Source organism: Vicugna pacos, chromosome 27 (genome assembly GCF_048564905.1).
Source record: "Vicugna pacos chromosome 27, VicPac4, whole genome shotgun sequence".
Lineage (NCBI taxonomy): Eukaryota > Metazoa > Chordata > Mammalia > Artiodactyla > Camelidae > Vicugna > Vicugna pacos.
Window position 1 is genome coordinate 1,989,465 of NC_133013.1, and position 16,034 is coordinate 2,005,498.

The following is a 16,034-nucleotide window of genomic DNA, read 5'->3' on the forward strand; positions in this document are numbered from 1 at the left end:
TCTGAAAACAGTGGCAGTTTAACTTTTCTTTTCCAATTTGGATTTCTTTTCTCTTCTTTCTTCTCTGCTTGCTGTAGCTAGGATTTCCAAAACTATGTTGAATAAAAGTGGCAAGACTGGTCATCCTTGTCTTGTTCCTAATCTTAGAGGAAATGCTTTCAGCTTTTCACCATTAAGTATTATGTTAGCTATGGATTTGTCATATATGGCCTTTATTATGTTGAGGTATGCTCCCTTTAAGCCCACTTTCTGGAAAGTTTTTATAAATGGATACTGGATTTTATCAAAACGTTTTTCTGCATCTGTTGAAGTGATCATGTGGTTTTTATTCTTCAGTTTGTTACTGTGGTGTGTCACCTTGATTGATTCGTGGATACTGAAAAACCCTCGCACCCCGGGATAATCCCTACTTGACCATGGTGTATGATCATTGCAATGCATTGTTGGGTTTGATTTGCTAGTGTTTTGTTGAAGATTCTCGCATCCATATTTGTAAGTTATATTGGCCTGTAACTTTCTTTTTTGTGGCATCTTTGTCTAGTTTTTGAATCAGGATAATGGTGGCCTCATAAAATGAGTGTGGGAGTTTTTCTTCCTCTGCAATTTCTGGGAATAGTTTGAAAAGGATAGATGTTAACTCTTCTCTAAATGTTTGGAGAATTCACTTGTGAAGCCGCCTTGTCCTGGACTTTTGTTTGTTAGGAGGTTTTTTGTTTGTTTTTGCTTTTTAAGTTACTGATTTAGTTTCATTATTGGTAATTTGTCTGTTCATACTTTCTATTTCTTCTTGGTTCAGTCTTGGGAAATTGTGTCTCTCTTTCTTCTAGGTTGTCCATTTTATTGGTGTATAGTTGTTCATAGTAGTTATGATCCTTTGTAATTTTGTGGGGTCAGTTGTAACTTCTCTTTTTTCATTTCTGTTTTTTTTGATTTGGGCCCACTCCCCTTCTTTTCTTGATGAGTCTGACTAAAGGTTTATCTATTTTGTTTATCTTTCAAGGAACCAGGTTTAGTTTCATTGATCTTTTCTATTTTTTTTAGTCTCTATTTAATTCATTTATTTCTGCTCTGATCTTTATGATATCTTTTCTTCTAATAATTTCAGCTTATATTTGTTCTTCTTTCTCTAGTTGCTTTAAGTTTACAGTTAGGTTGTTTGAGTTTTTTTATGTTTCCTGAGGTAAGCTTTTATCACTATAAACTCTCCTCTTAGGACTGCTTTTGCTGTGTCCCCCAGGTTTTGGATGGTTGTGTTTTTGTTTGGATTTGTCTACAGGTATTTTTTTTTCTTTGATTTTTTTCAGTGATTCATTGGTTGATTAATAGCATACTGTTTAGTCTCCATGTACTTGTGTTTTTGTCTTTTTTTTTCTTGTAGTTGATTTCTAATCTCAGCGCATTGTCTCTAGAAAAGATGCCTGATATGATTTCAATTGTCTTAAATTTACCAAGGCTTTATTTGTGGCTCAGTATGTGATCTATCATGGAGAATGTTCCATGTGCACTTAAAAACAATGTGTATTCTGTCGCTTTCAGATGGAATGCTCTATAAGTATCAGTTAAGTCCATTTGTTCTAATGTGTCTTTTATGGCCTGTGTTTCCTTATTGATTTTCTGTCCGGATGATCTGTCCATTGACATAATGGAGGTGTTAAAGTCCCCAGCCTCACGATGTTACTGTCAATTTCTCTCTTTGTGTCTGTTGACATTTGCCTTACATATTGAGATGTTCCTAGATTGGGTGCATATGTATTTACAATTGTTGTGTCTTCTTCTTAGATTGATCTTTTGATCATTCTTTGTCTCTTGCAACAGTCTTTATGTTAAAGTCTGATGTAAGTATTTACAGTTTTTCTGATGTAAGTATTGCTACTCCAGCTTTCTTTTGATTTCCATTTGTATGGAATACCTTTTTCCATCCGTTCACTTTCAGTCTGTATGAGTCTCTAGATCTGAGGTAAGTCTCTTGTAGGCAGCAAATATATTGGTCTTGTTTTTGTATCCATTCAGCCAGTCTACATCTTTTGGTTGGAGCATTTAGTATTTTTACATGTTAGGTAAATATTAATAGGTTTGTTCTTATTGTCATTTTGTTTATTGTTTTGGATTTTTAAAGTCTTTTTTTCCCTTTTCCTCTTATATTGTATATTGGTTACTGTCTTTTATGTTATGTTTAGATTTCTTTTTCTTTCTGTGTGAATATCAATGATAGATTTTTGGTTTGCAGGTATTATGTGGTTTTGGTACAGCATTCTATATATGTATGTGATTGCTTCAGGTGATTGATTACTTAATAATTGTCTTGTGTATTCCTTAAATGCTTATTGTAGATACAGATGACTTTTACTAATTTTGTCTTTTAATCTTCTAGTTGGTATGTGGATGGTTTCTTACCTTTATCAGAAACTTATGCAGGTGAGAAGCTACAAAACAGAAAATCAAGTGAAATCAGCAAAGTAAAACTGCGTGGGAATAGAACTAAGATGGGGAGTTTCTAAAAGGAGACCATCACTGAAGGAGCAGGGCAGAACTAATATGCAGAGAAGTGAAGTGATTCACGTGTGTCAGCAATCTTTTAACAATCTCTCCTTTCCTTCTTTATGGCAGAGATTTCACACTGGAGAAGCATTCTTGAAATGTAATGCACGTGAGGTTTAATTTAACTCCACATGTATTAATTCACACAGGAAAGAACTCCTATAAATGTTATAAATGTGGGAAATAATTCAACTAGAGTGCACACCTTTATATACACCAATAATTCACACAAGAGAAAACCCCTATGCTTGTCACCAATCTGGAAGCGCCTTTGGCCATTACTCATTTTTAATTAGCATAAACTTAACTATACAGCAGAGAAACCATATAGAGCTCATCAATGCGGCAAAGCTTTAGTCAACACTCTAAACTTAGCATCATGAACTCAGCCTGGAGAAAACCCTTACAAATGTCATGAAGGTGGAAAATAACTCAGCTGGAGCCTTTCATTTATATACACCGAAAGTCACACTGGAGAGAAACCTTAAAATGTAATGAATGTGAGAGACTTCAACAGCGGGCTAACTTTAATTCACATCCGTGAAGACATACAGGAGAGAACCCCTGTCTGGAATGACTATAGAAGGGATTTCAGTGAAACTTCATTCCTTCAAAGTCATGGACTCATTTACACGGGAAAGAAATCATATGAAAACCATCTGTGTGGAAAAACATTTAGACAAAGACAGGACCTTCGAGGCCACGCGAGAATTCACACTGGTGAGAAGCCCTGTAAGCGCAATGGAAGTGGGAACACCCCTAGATGCAGCTCTCATGGTTATATGCACCAGAAAACTCACGAAGAGATACCCTATGTCTGCAATCAGTGAGGAAGAGCCTTCAGCCAGGAATCTGCTTCCTTAGACCACCAGGACGATCATGGGGAGAGAACCCCTGGCCCTGCAATCATAGTGGAAGAGCCTTCACTTAGAGTTCCTGGTTCAGTAAACACAAAGAACTCAGAGTAAGCCTCATCCCAGACACAGTGAGGAAGGCAGCACAAGCTTTACTAGGAGCACCCTCTCGGGGCACACAAGGTAGTGGCTGCTGCAGACGAAATCCTGTGACGCACGTGCGGGAAGCCCAGCCCCCGTGGAGACAGCACTTGCAGGCCATGAGAAGGTCCGCACTGAAACAAGCAGCTCTCTGTGTGATGAAGGAAGGAGGTTTTTAGTGTTCCCTTATTTCCTGGTGAGCAAAAAAGTTTTCACACGGAGGAAAAGCCAATTCTAAAGTCAGAGTGGATGCCCTTGCCCTGCAGCTCACATCAGAAAACTCATACCAAACAGAGAGTCCTCAGAAGACTAAAAACACACTTACCACATGACCCAGCAATTCCACTCCTGAGCATAGATCCAGAGGGAACCCTAATTCAAAAAGACACCTGCACCCCACTGTTCACTATTCACAATAGCCAAGACATAGAAACAACCTAAATGTCCGTTGACAGATGACTGGATAAAGAAGTGTGGTATATTTCTACAATGGAACACTACTCAGCCATAAAAGTGATAAAATAATGCCATTTGCAGCAACATGGATGGCCCTGGAGAATGTCATTCTAAGTGAAGTAAGCCAGAAAGAGAAAGAAAAATACCATATGAGATCGCTCATATGTGGAATCCCCCCCCAAAAGACAAATGACATTATATATGAAACAGAAACAGACTCACAGACATAGAATACAGACTTGTGGTTGCAAGAGGGGAGGGGAGTGGGAAGGGACAGACTGGGAGGTTGAGATTTGCAGACACTGGTATATATAAAATAGATTAACAAGTTTAAACTGTATAGCACAGGGAAATATATTCAATATCTTGTAGTAGCTCACGGTGAAAAAGAACATGAAAATGAATGTATGTATGTTCATGTATGACTGAAGAATAGTGCTGCATATCAGAAATTGATGCAACATTGTAAACTGACTACACCTCAATAAAATAATAATAAAAAAGAAAACTCATACTGGGAAAATTCTTTATAAAGTATTTGTTAGCATGCAATTGAGACAAGAATTCAGACCTCTTGTAACTATCTTATCATTATAAACATATAGCATAAAGATGCAAAAGGTGAAGCATTTTGAGAAATGTGGAACACAAAACAGTAACCAGTAACAAGAGAAGAAGCAAGCCTGCTCTAACAGGTCAGCACTTGCAGATGCGTAAGCACTGCTGAGTGCTTCCAAAGCCTTGGAACATTTGCCGAGTAAGAACAGGCCAGTTTTCCTTTCAATACTCTCACCATTGATCAGTTAAGAGTTACATTAATTTTTCATGAGGTTGTAAACATAATTGTAAATACTAGGATCAATTAGGGGACAGTAAATGGGCTCAGTTCAAGTTGACAAAAGCAGAGTAGAAAGTCTGCCTGCCCTTGGCGGTAGCTGTCGCCATTGGTTTGGGGTCATGTTTGCAAAGGCACACTTTCACCTAGTGTGGGGCTGCAGCGCCTGCTCTACTGTCCAGCCACTCTTCAGACTTTGGGGGGAGCCACGTCTCCCCGATGCATGGATGGTGTAGGGGCAGGAGCCCAGAACCCTGCCCACGCTATTTAACCCTCACCTGGACTGCAAGTGGGGCCCTCAGGACTGTCCCTGCCTTCCTGACTTGGCTGGAGCGGGCTGTGCTGCTCTGGCGGGGAGGGGGTGCTTGAGAGGGACTCTGTTTATGGGCTGTAGCAGAGGAGGAGGAGGAGGGCACATCCCGTGGCCATAGGCTACCTGTAACTTTCCCCCTTTCCCAACATTTGCAGAAGCTGCCTCCGCGCAAGCCTAGTGCAGGTGCAAGGCTCTGAGACGGGCAGCTGGTGTTACAGCCCCTCTGGTGGGCGAGGTCCCCCAGGGTGAACCACAGAGGTCTTACTTACCCCTTTCCCTGACCTTCTGTTTGGCCACCCAAAACCAGAAAGACTCCTGGCTCCGATATTTCTGACAACATGTGCATTTATTTGTATTAGAAGTACAAACGTAAGAATACAAATACAAATACAGAGAACGGCCCGGCCTATCCTGGGCAGGGCCCAGCGGGGACCAGACCGGCGGAGCGGGGCACGGTGCCGCTCGTGTCGCCAAGGCACATTGGGCCAAGTGTGCCCGCTTTTCACTAGGACACCACGAGCAGCACGGCCAGCAAGGAGTCATGTCCTTGACAGGGAGGAGGAGGATGGTGGGACCTCAGACCCAGAGCCAGGGCCTCCAGGCCCTCATGGGGCGACAGCAGACCAGGGGCTATTGGAGGCCACGTGATGAGGATGGTGACCCTGACCTGGTCCTCAGTCCACTTGCCTGGAGACGGACCAGTGCACGACCTTGGGCAGGGCGGGTCTCCTCTCTGGGCCAGGCTCCTCTTCACTGTGTGCTCAGAGCAGATTCCAAGATGCTCTCAGATTCTGAATTCCCTCTACCTTTCTCCCACTTGGATGAGATGAACCACAGGCAGAAAGGCTTCTATCCAGGCGGAGAGCAGACCCGCATCTCTGCTCTCCCTTTCTGCCTCGGGCATCTCCTACGGCCCCTGACTGTTTTCCTTTCTGCACAAGCTTCAAAAAGAGATCACGCACACACTATGGCAAACTGCTACAGGTCGCACCAGCCCGGGTACCTTCTCACATTGCAAACAACTGTGACGATAGCTATTTGCCCCCACATCTTGAGAACTACTTTTGGTTTATCAATTAAAATAGACGGCGGTGCTCAAATGACCAAGGAGTCGCTCAGGTGCACCCTAGTAAAAACATGATGATCTGATGCTCTCAGCCGGAGGCAGGCTGGTTTGGACTCCAGAACAACTTCTGATCAAGTATTTATACTTGACTTTCTTTTTAAAGAAAGAATATAGTTCCACATTTTCAAGGAATGTAAGGATTGGCAGTCCTTCTACCTATCTGTCTCTCTCTCCCTCTTTTTTTCCTTAACAAGAAGCTTAGGAAGCTAATATGCTATCATTAGGAAACTCTGCTCCTTTCTACTTTTTTCAGCTACATTTGTGGTGGTAGGTAGAGTAATACACACGCTAATAGATTGTTCCAGTTTTACCACTGTACACAGGGACACAAATACACACATCACTCCGTGTAAACACAAGATGGCGCCTTGCCCCTCACAAGACAACCCAGGCCCAATTCCTGCAAACGTTTACTCTCTTAGAATCTGCCACAGAAAATGCGCTCATGAAGAATGAATCTTTCATTTCGTCCAGGAGCTGCTTATAAAGAAAAACATACCATGTAGTACTACACATATGCAGGTAAACATTGTTTACTAGAACAAAATTAGTCATTTTGAAGGTCAAGAATGATTGAAACTTTTTTTAATGTTTTAATAGAGTTATTCTAAACAGCTAGTATAATAGTAAACACTGAAAATTCATCAGTATGTTTCACCTGCATCTATTTCTATCCAGAAGTAAAGATCTCAAGATACATTGGAAGGAATCAAAGCCGAGACCCAAATTGTATAAGAAGTGTATTGATTGTCCTTTTGGGCTAACAAAATCTGAGGCGTGGTGTGCACAGAAGCATTCATTTTAGGGAAATGAGATACTTCTCAGGTAAAATTAAATGTTAACTCCATGAGAAGGAATAAAAATGCCAAGTGCTAGAAACAACAAACAAACAAACAAAAAACCCACAAGCAACCAGGAAGCAATCAGGTGAAGTACTCTTTAAGGAATAATTTCAAATTCTGATCGTGACAGGGTAGCGAGACCAAACTTCTGGGGCAAAGAGCGATTCTGGGAATGTTTTAGGCAAGCAAAATTTTGAACTATGATCTAAGTATTTAATATTTAAACTGAAATGAAACTTTTCCATTTTCTTTCTTAACTTCTAAGTTTGTTATGGTTTGGGAAAGACATTAAACCTCTGTGTTGCATCAATAGCTAAAGGCTAGTATGGGAGCAGGAAAAGGACACAGATAATGTGACAGTGATGACGGTGATGATGGGGGGGATGTAACATAATTCATTTCTTCTAAGACCCTATCTGTCCTGCTGCCAAGCTGAAAATTGCATCAGCAAGCCATGCGGATTTTCTGTCATTACTTATCTTTTAGTTACATTGAAAGTCACTCTAGAATGTGTTTTTTCTCTTTTTATCTCTCTGTGGCTTCCAGGGCCACACTGCTCTGAGCAGTGCATGGACTCGGTGAACAGGGCAGGTGAGCCGACTGGCGGATGGGCTGACTGGAACTGCCACAGCTAGAGAGGTGACAGGTGGTCTGGCCTCCGCACGAGTGACTGGAGTGCTGCTCTGTGTGTTGGGGGCGGGGATTGTCACCTGTCAGTTGACAAAACTGACATTCTAAATCCTTCCTGTTACAAACATGAATAGTACAAGGTAAAAACCTGTTGTAATAAGAACTGACCAAATCAAAGCGCTCATCACTGGGTCCTGAAAATCAGTCTGACAGTGAGTTAAGAATCTACTTTTTAAGTAGAAAATGGGAACTTTAATACTTTTGTGAAAAAGTGATCAGTGGGAAAAATAAAGAATCTCAAGTAACTAGAAAAGAGAAAAACAGAGCTGCCACCTTCTCAGTCTGGGGGATGTCATCACTGGCACCTAGCCTTCACTGTTCTCTCCGACCTGATCAGTGTAAACTGCTCAGCGGATACAGGAGGCCCTCCCCACAGGAACCATTATCACCCTCACATTGCAGAGCAGCCCGCTGGGCTGGGAAAACTTGGTGTGGCGTTTACAAACGCAAAAAGTGAAGTGGTGGAGGTAGGTGATTCTGAATAATTTAAGCCAAACAAATTTACATTTCCCTCCCGTTATCTACATGCTACATCCGAGTGGTGTTTGCTTTGTGTGTGAGAAGTGTGCCTGTGCATGTGGGCTTGCTCCTGTGTTTTGTATCTTAATTATTTTTGAGTCCATGTTCCTATATAATACAATTATTAAAACCCACTTGGTTAACTCAAAACGTTGAAAACTTGTTCGTGATTGTTCAATTAATTTCTTAGAATTGATATAAACTAGTCTAACATTTAGTTTTTCCATGAGCAGAGTAATAAGCATTATGGAAAAAAAATAGGAAACATCCTCCTTTTGACCTTAATAGATCTAGACTAGGCATATATCCAGGAGTCGCCGGCTTGCAATCACAAGAAAATTTAAAGGGAGAAGTGGAAATGCCCTAAAGTCTAGTCTTTCTTCAAGACTATCAGAGACTTTTTTCAGAAAGCCAAGATTTTATCTTTCCAGATACGAATGGCTGAGTTATTTTCCTATTATCTCAACATATACATGTTTTCTCCCCATGATGACAGAAACCTCTTCTTATAGTAAATGTAAGTCAACAAGAAATTTGAAAGAGTGCCTGTCATTTAGTCTGAACTGTTATTTTTTGGTTCTTTGGATGTGATACTGCTAAACTGTGTGAACTGAAGATTTCCTACAAGCAAATTTAAGAAAAAGAAACATGTACAGATTACACACTTTCTCAATTTGGGGCAATTCGAGGAGGGCTTCAGCAGTAAATTGTAAACGTCACATCATGGTGTGTTCACAGTCTGGTCCTTTCACTCTTACTTACAGACACCTTTCCGAGTATTTTTAAAGTGTTGGTGTTCTGAAGTCTATGTCTAGTAGTAAACATTTCAAGGTATATTTACATCGAATCGCTCATCCAAGTCGTTCACTTTTTTCTTTTTACAGAAATTGAAGATGAAATTCCATGTGTATATATGTATATAAACTTTCAGAAAAAGCACTCAGACAGTTGCAAGATCATGGAGAGAAATGCTTTGTATCTTGAGAGCACTGATCTGGGATGATAGGTGTAGTGGCTGGAGACGTGTTAGAGTTCTTCAAGTCAGCAAAGGAAACAGAATGTTTTCAGTTATTGGCAGCCAAGGTAAAAATAACCAAAGATGAGGTTTTGTTTCTCTTGTGTTCTAGCCCTTTAGACAAAGAGTGCCCTGTCGTGGCGAGTATGCATCAATGCAAAATGGAGTTTTGATTACCCGCCTTTGCTTCCAGAGTGTGGTATTTTGCAAAGCAGGAAAAAAAAAAAAAGCCTAAACACTTTTACCGCAGAGAGCTATGACCAGGCAAAAAGACTTGGTGTGAAGGTTCTGTATGAACACTAACATCCCATCACAAGCACTGATCACAGCACTGCGTCACTGACTTAGATTTGCCCCAGTTTTCTATATGTAACCTGAAAATGTTTTGCCATAAAGGACAAGCATTTCCTCAATTGAAGAATCTGCAAAAACTGAGCTCTTAACTGACTTCATAGTACAATTAAGGGTAAGACTGTTGGGCATGTAAAGAAATCTTTTCTCCATCTATTTATAAATGATACATAAAACCTGGCAGGAAATACAGGTGATCACAGGAAACGGGAAATCTACAAGACGTGTATGATTTGAGCTTTATGTGTTGTTTTAAGGCATATGTTGGGTAAATTAGGGGCAGTATTGGCTGGGTTCAGAGTAAATTACAGTAACATTGTTGTTCTCAGTTCTGTGTCTGAGAGTCTCTGTTCTGGTCTGTGTTGAGACTTTGCAGAAACTGAAACTTTGTAAGCTCTGAAGAGGCATTTTGCTCTAATTCAGTTAGTGTGAAATGTCTTTTTCTCTCCCTCTCAGGCCAGATGCAGCTTCAAAGAGAGACAGTCATGTTTGCAAGCACGATCCATGGTGGTCAGAAATTAGAAATTCTTGTCAAAATGTGGAACAGTCATCCCCTCAATTTAGTGTTTGTAAAAGCGAAGGACGCAGCAGCACTTTTGGAATGCAGGTGACTCAGACAACTTCCCCACAGCCGCCACGCAGCCACCAACGCTCATTCCCCGTTCTAACTGCAACGCGGCTGGGGCGGCGAGGGGCCACACCTGTACAGAACAGCCTGGCACTACGCTCTGCGTGCATGCCCGACTAGCCGAGCACATTGCTGAGTGGGATGCATTTCCCTCACACTCTCCCAGTGCCCACCCTCTTCCTCCAGGAAATAAACTCATACATACTTAACAAGTGTGCCCCTGGGCTCTGTACCTGCGAAAGGTGCACGACACTTTCCTTTACTGTAGATGGAAAAGGCTCATCTCTGAAGCTGAGATCGACAAGATGACTTGAATAGGCAAGGCTGCAGACAAAACAGGCATTGGCTGGTTCTCAGGGGACGTCTGAGTTCTTGTTAAGTGAGATCCCCACAGTGGACAGATTTCTCTATGTGCAGAACTCCGTTTTATGCTCTGTGAGTGAATAACTATTAGATTCTCTTGAGGTGAATATTTTCTTTCATGGGAAAGGACCATGAACTAGTGTGTTCAGACCAGCAGAATAACTGAGGCTGGGGAGAAGAGGACGGCTGGATTCAGGAAACAGAGATGATCCTATACGTATAACTTCATTGGAGTTGCCAGCGATGCTCAAATATTTAATGGCCTTGAATCAACAGACATCTATAAAAGTTTTAAAGGTAAATTGTACTAAATCTATGTCATAAAAATGATGTTAGGTTATTTTTCTCCCAAGAAGAATTCCACTAGAAAATTAAGTTTCCTCCAGAACTTTTTAAAAAAAGAAATAACAGACTGAAATTCTTCACATTGTTAGAAACGATAAAGTTGGGGATCGCGTTTGAAGAAGCAGCAGCTTGGGCGTCCCTTCCTGGGTGCTCAGCGCTCTGCTGGGAGTTGATCAGGGCACCTCCAGGCCTTCTCCCTGTGGTGTGATGCATGACAGGAGGAGGTGAAGCATGATGCGTGACAGGACAAGGTTGATGCGTGACAGGACAAGGTTGCTAGCAGGCGGAATTCTCCAACAGAGCAGAAATGTCATCTAGGCCACTAGGTTCGACCTGTTTCTCCACAAATATTCATTCTTATTTTGTGTTTTAAATTGGATTTTCTAAATAGAAGCCAATCGGCTTGTGGCCTCTGTAGCAACTATCAAATCAAAACGCAGGGAGAGAGCTGATAGGAAGAAACTCAATGTCTCATATTTTACAGACTTAATCCTCGAAAACTGGGTGATAAAGATCAATAAGCCTGCATTCACTTCATATGAAATGATGTTCATAAAAATAAACAGACTCATCTAATTTCAACTTTTCTGCTCTCTTCCGCTCCCATCCCTTCTGTGTTTAGTCTGCATTCAGTAAGTTGTATGAAATGAGCGCTTTCATATACTTTTTCTGCACAATGTTTCATCTTTTTTCTGAGTAATAATTATATGTACAATACATAGTTAAAATAAAATTTTATGGTTTCCAATAAAAGATTCAATATTCTGGGTGAGAAAGATGAGAAGTACAGAGATTCTGGTACCAAAATTTTAGTACCAAACTTTGAATGATGCCAAAGCATATGTCAACCTATTGGCAGGACTTTTTCTTTTCTTATCGATGGCGGAAAGCTTCTCAGGGAGTCTCGTGAAGCACATACTAGCATCCAGTTATAACAAAGAACTAACTTCAAGAAGCAGGTTGACTTTGTGTTATAAAAATATCAAAAGAGTAATAATTTTAAGGAATTTTTTTTCTTTGGAATTTTGCTACATATCCATATCGCAAAGTATAAAATAATTTTTGTTCATCAAAATATATCATTGACGATAGCCATTACTCATTTTTTTGCATCTAAAGTTGATCTGAATTGAAAGTTAATATTCACTAAGAAAAAAATTTAAAAATTCTATCTACATTTCTTTCATACTCTGGAAAACAGCAAAACAAAGACTTGTGAATGTTGTATACATTTCTTTGCAAGATGCAGATACTCCTGGAGCCCACAAGAGCATATGCTCTGGGGTTACACCTTGGTCTAGGAGAAGCACAACTCCTAAGGAGAAGTGCTGAACTCAAAGTGAACTCGTCCAAGAACCCAAAGCTTGAATACCAGCAACTTTCAATAATTTGGAATAAAGTTAACAACCTTCTGATGTTCAGAGGTAATAAACATCTTTGACTTCAGCAATATGAGAATTTTGAAAATCAGACTTTTTCCTCAATTGAACAATTGTAGGTGAAGCATACACACCATTCCCCAGCCCAGGCTGGGGCTATGAGATAAAGGAATGCCAACTAATGAAGGTGGTTTGGTGCCAGAGCGAAAGAGACCACAGAAAGGAAATGGGGTGGAAGCTCACTGCAGTCACACATGAGCTCGACTGCGAGGGCACTGAGCTCCAGCATGCGTGTGTCTTGGCCTGCAGTGGCTCCCCACACGTGGGCATCGGTGCTGTGGAGGGCTGCAAGGGAGAGACGCAGAAGGGTCGGGGCCCGAGAGAGCTTCTCAGACATCTGCTTGCATGTTTCACAGATTTCTTTGCAAGGAACATTGGCAGCTGCTTCCAATATCCAAAACCATTCATAACCATCACCAAGCTACAGACTCAGTAAGGGAGTAACAAGAACATCTCTTTAAAACTCAATTAGCTTGTGTGTATGTGTGTGTGAGTTTGAAATACGTAACAGGAATATTTGCCACGTGCTCCTGCGCTATCCAAAGGTAATGTACAACTTCAGATACACTGAGCAGTGTCTTTCCTTGCTACTCCAGTTGGTCACTACTGGTCTGGGGAGGGTGAAAGATAAAGAGGGGAACCTAACACTCTTCGTTCATCACTAGGAGGAGCATTCAGAGATACAAGTATCCCACCCAATAGACCAAGTTGAAGAGCAGGAACGAAGTGGGGAAGAAAACCCGGGAATATGAGTCCAGCTCCAAGACGTCTATGTGAATCCGCCCTTTTCTCCAGGATCCTGACTTGCATTCTTCGTAGCAGCAAAAGAAGCTCTGACAGTCTTTGCCGTCCAGACACTCGTAGACACAGGTATCTTCAAGTTCTTGCCAGTACATGGAACTGCTCAGAGTGACCATTGCAGGCGGCGGCGGCCGCATGTCAAGGAGAGAGTAGCTCTGCCGGCAACAAGAACACAAAAACCCTCATGAAACATGACACAAACAGCCTGAGGCGAATCAAGCAGTGCGCACAGGTTACGTCTGCTCCCTGGACCAAGAGGGCAATGCCATGCCCTCCGCCACACGCTCCTGCTCTGGAAGGTTCAATCTACCGGTTCAATCTTTGCAAATCGAATGCCAGAAAAGCTACACTGCAGTTTCCAAAACTTGTATTTCTTGGATTACTGGTAAGGGAGGCTTTAAATGTGTAACAGCCATTTCAAGTTCCCGTTCTGCCGACTCCTCTGCTGATTTGGCATATATACATACATGTTATGTATATAATTCCTTAAAAGTTAAACAATACATATACTAAAGGGTAGAGAGAGAAATTTCTCTTTTTTCCTAATTAGTAAACAGTAAAAAGAAAAACATGATGTAACAAGAATCTTCTTGTTGCCTTAATTCAGGGAAAACAATGTGTGGGTTTTGAGACATTGCTTGTTATCTCAAGACACAGAACCAAAAATTGTGTACAATTGGAATGTTTTGTTTTTCTACTTCACATGCTCTCCTCCTGATGTGAGAAAGTCAATGTGGGGCAGATAAATGGTGGGGGGGACAACTTATAGTCACTCATAAATGAAAAGAATCGTTTTTAACCTTGAGAAATGCCTTCAAATAGACATCAGTTCTTCAGGTGGCTGCAGGGCTCTCCCACAGAACTACGAACTATATACTAACCTGAAGTCTGTTAAGAGGAGAAATATCTAAATTGGACTGAGTAATTCATCAAAACTGAAAACCGTAGCTGTCTTTCCGCTCTAACTATATTTGTGCTGCAGGAACTGAGGGTGTGAGGGGTGCCAGTGGGAACAGTGGACACCAAAATCAGGGGCTACAGAGGCACACGCGCCCTCAGCTGGCTGGCTGGCTGGCTGGCTAGGTCCTTTGCCCATTGCAGGAAAAGATGCCTTTCAGAATTCACTAGAAACCACCACGAATACTTCTTATTTTTTTTAATGAAGAACAATTATCACAAGGAAAGGTGGTGCTCTTTCCTTCCACTTCTGGATGTTGCTTTGATTGAATATGTACACAGATACATGGGGTCGGGCCAGAGGGGAGCAGCGGAAATGCAGGGCAGTCAGCGTCACTGTTGGTGGCCTTTTGGGGCATCCTTTCAATCGAGCAGTGTCTGTGTGTGAGGACCGACCTAACTCAAGGTGTCCTGGGGCCCTCTGCACATGCCAGTGGCCAGTCGGGGCATCCTGGTGCAGCTGTCCACCTTCCTCTATGATTCTGGGCAATGGGCGATATGAACGCTTTGCTGTCCCTCAGGCTCTAATGTGGACACATGTCCTCCAGGCTACTGATTTTTCAACCTGAGTGGGTGTAAAAGTCACCTGGAGGCTTGCTGAAAAAAAGCAGATTCCCGACTCGACTCTATTGCATTTGAGGAATTTACACCTTCCTGACGATCTCCAATTGGAAACACCTGCTTTTATTGAATAAGGCTCGCACGCGTGTTTTGACAGTGTTCAGCCATCTAGTCCTCCTCTCATTTCTTCACTCCTGTGTACCTGTGTAGCGTCACACAGGGGAGAAACCCAGCCATCACACGCAGGGCAGGCCCAGAAGAAGGGACGGACTCAGAGTGGGCATCAGAAGCCTCTGCAAGGGCGGAAACAGCTCACTCTGGATTTAAAGGTTGACCAAGAAGGACGCAGGCTAAGAAGCACAAGGTTCCTGGGGCAAGAGACGGCTCCACTTGACTTCTTTATTTAGGGCATTAAACACCCATGACTGCTGAAACACGTATTAAGAGCCTCTATTTATCTCTTTCTAGCTCACTGTTTTGAAATGACACTAATTCCATTTTATAACATTGAAATAAAACTTAAGATGTTTGTTAAGCGCCCTAAACAACCATATATTAAATTGCTGGAGTATGTTATGCATGTTAAGTGCGTTCCTCTCATTCGTCAAGAAAACTTCAAACTGTGTCCAGAATGGGGGTTTTCATGAACGGGTCTCCAGGGGGGGCCATCTGCGGCCCGGCTGGGTCTCTGCCTCGCTCCTGCCTGCTCGCTTGTGTGACGCAGCCCTGGGACCTCCTTGGGCCTCTGCGCTCCATGGGCGGCAGGCCCCCCTGCACGCTTGGAGTGGATTAGCCTTACATTTCACGGGTTAGGAAATCGAGACACAGAGGTCACTGGGCAACCGGCCCCAGAGCAGAACAGGAGCACTGGCAGAGGTGGGCCCCTGCCCCTGCTGGCTTTTCCCCATTGGGGAGAGTGGCCCCTTGACGAACCGAACACTGTGCATCTCTCAGGACAGAGCTGAAGACACTAACAATTACCCAGCAGTGGAAAACCCCCCTGGCTCTGCGTCTCGTGTTGAGGACGTCTCAGCCTGTGTCTTTCCACCCGGCCTGGAGCCCTCCTCTCTGGGAACTGTTTTTCTATGTACTTTCCTCGGGGCCACTAAACTTTCCTGCTTAAAAACAAACAAACAAAATAACCTTTTCGAGTTTTATGGCTATTTCTTTTTTCTCTATGTTAAAAGATTCTCTATTTCTTTTGACAGCATCATTTCTGTACCAAAGGTGTCCCTATTTCTTCCTCCACTCCCGGCCCTC

At 42.2% G+C, this 16,034-nt stretch overlaps 1 protein-coding gene across 2 annotated transcripts in view; it reads right to left on the bottom strand.

Moving 5' to 3' along the window:
* Positions 1–12,796: 12,796 nt before the first annotated feature.
* The window catches only part of GABRG3 (gamma-aminobutyric acid type A receptor subunit gamma3), a 494,054-nt gene continuing 490,816 nt past the window's right edge, over positions 12,797–16,034 (bottom strand). For both annotated transcript variants that reach the window (XM_072950633.1, XM_072950634.1), the window contains one exon: positions 12,797–13,411. In XM_072950633.1, coding sequence (XP_072806734.1) covers positions 13,130–13,411 — 282 coding nt within the window. In that variant the 3' untranslated portion in view covers positions 12,797–13,129. The remainder of the gene's footprint in view (positions 13,412–16,034) is intronic.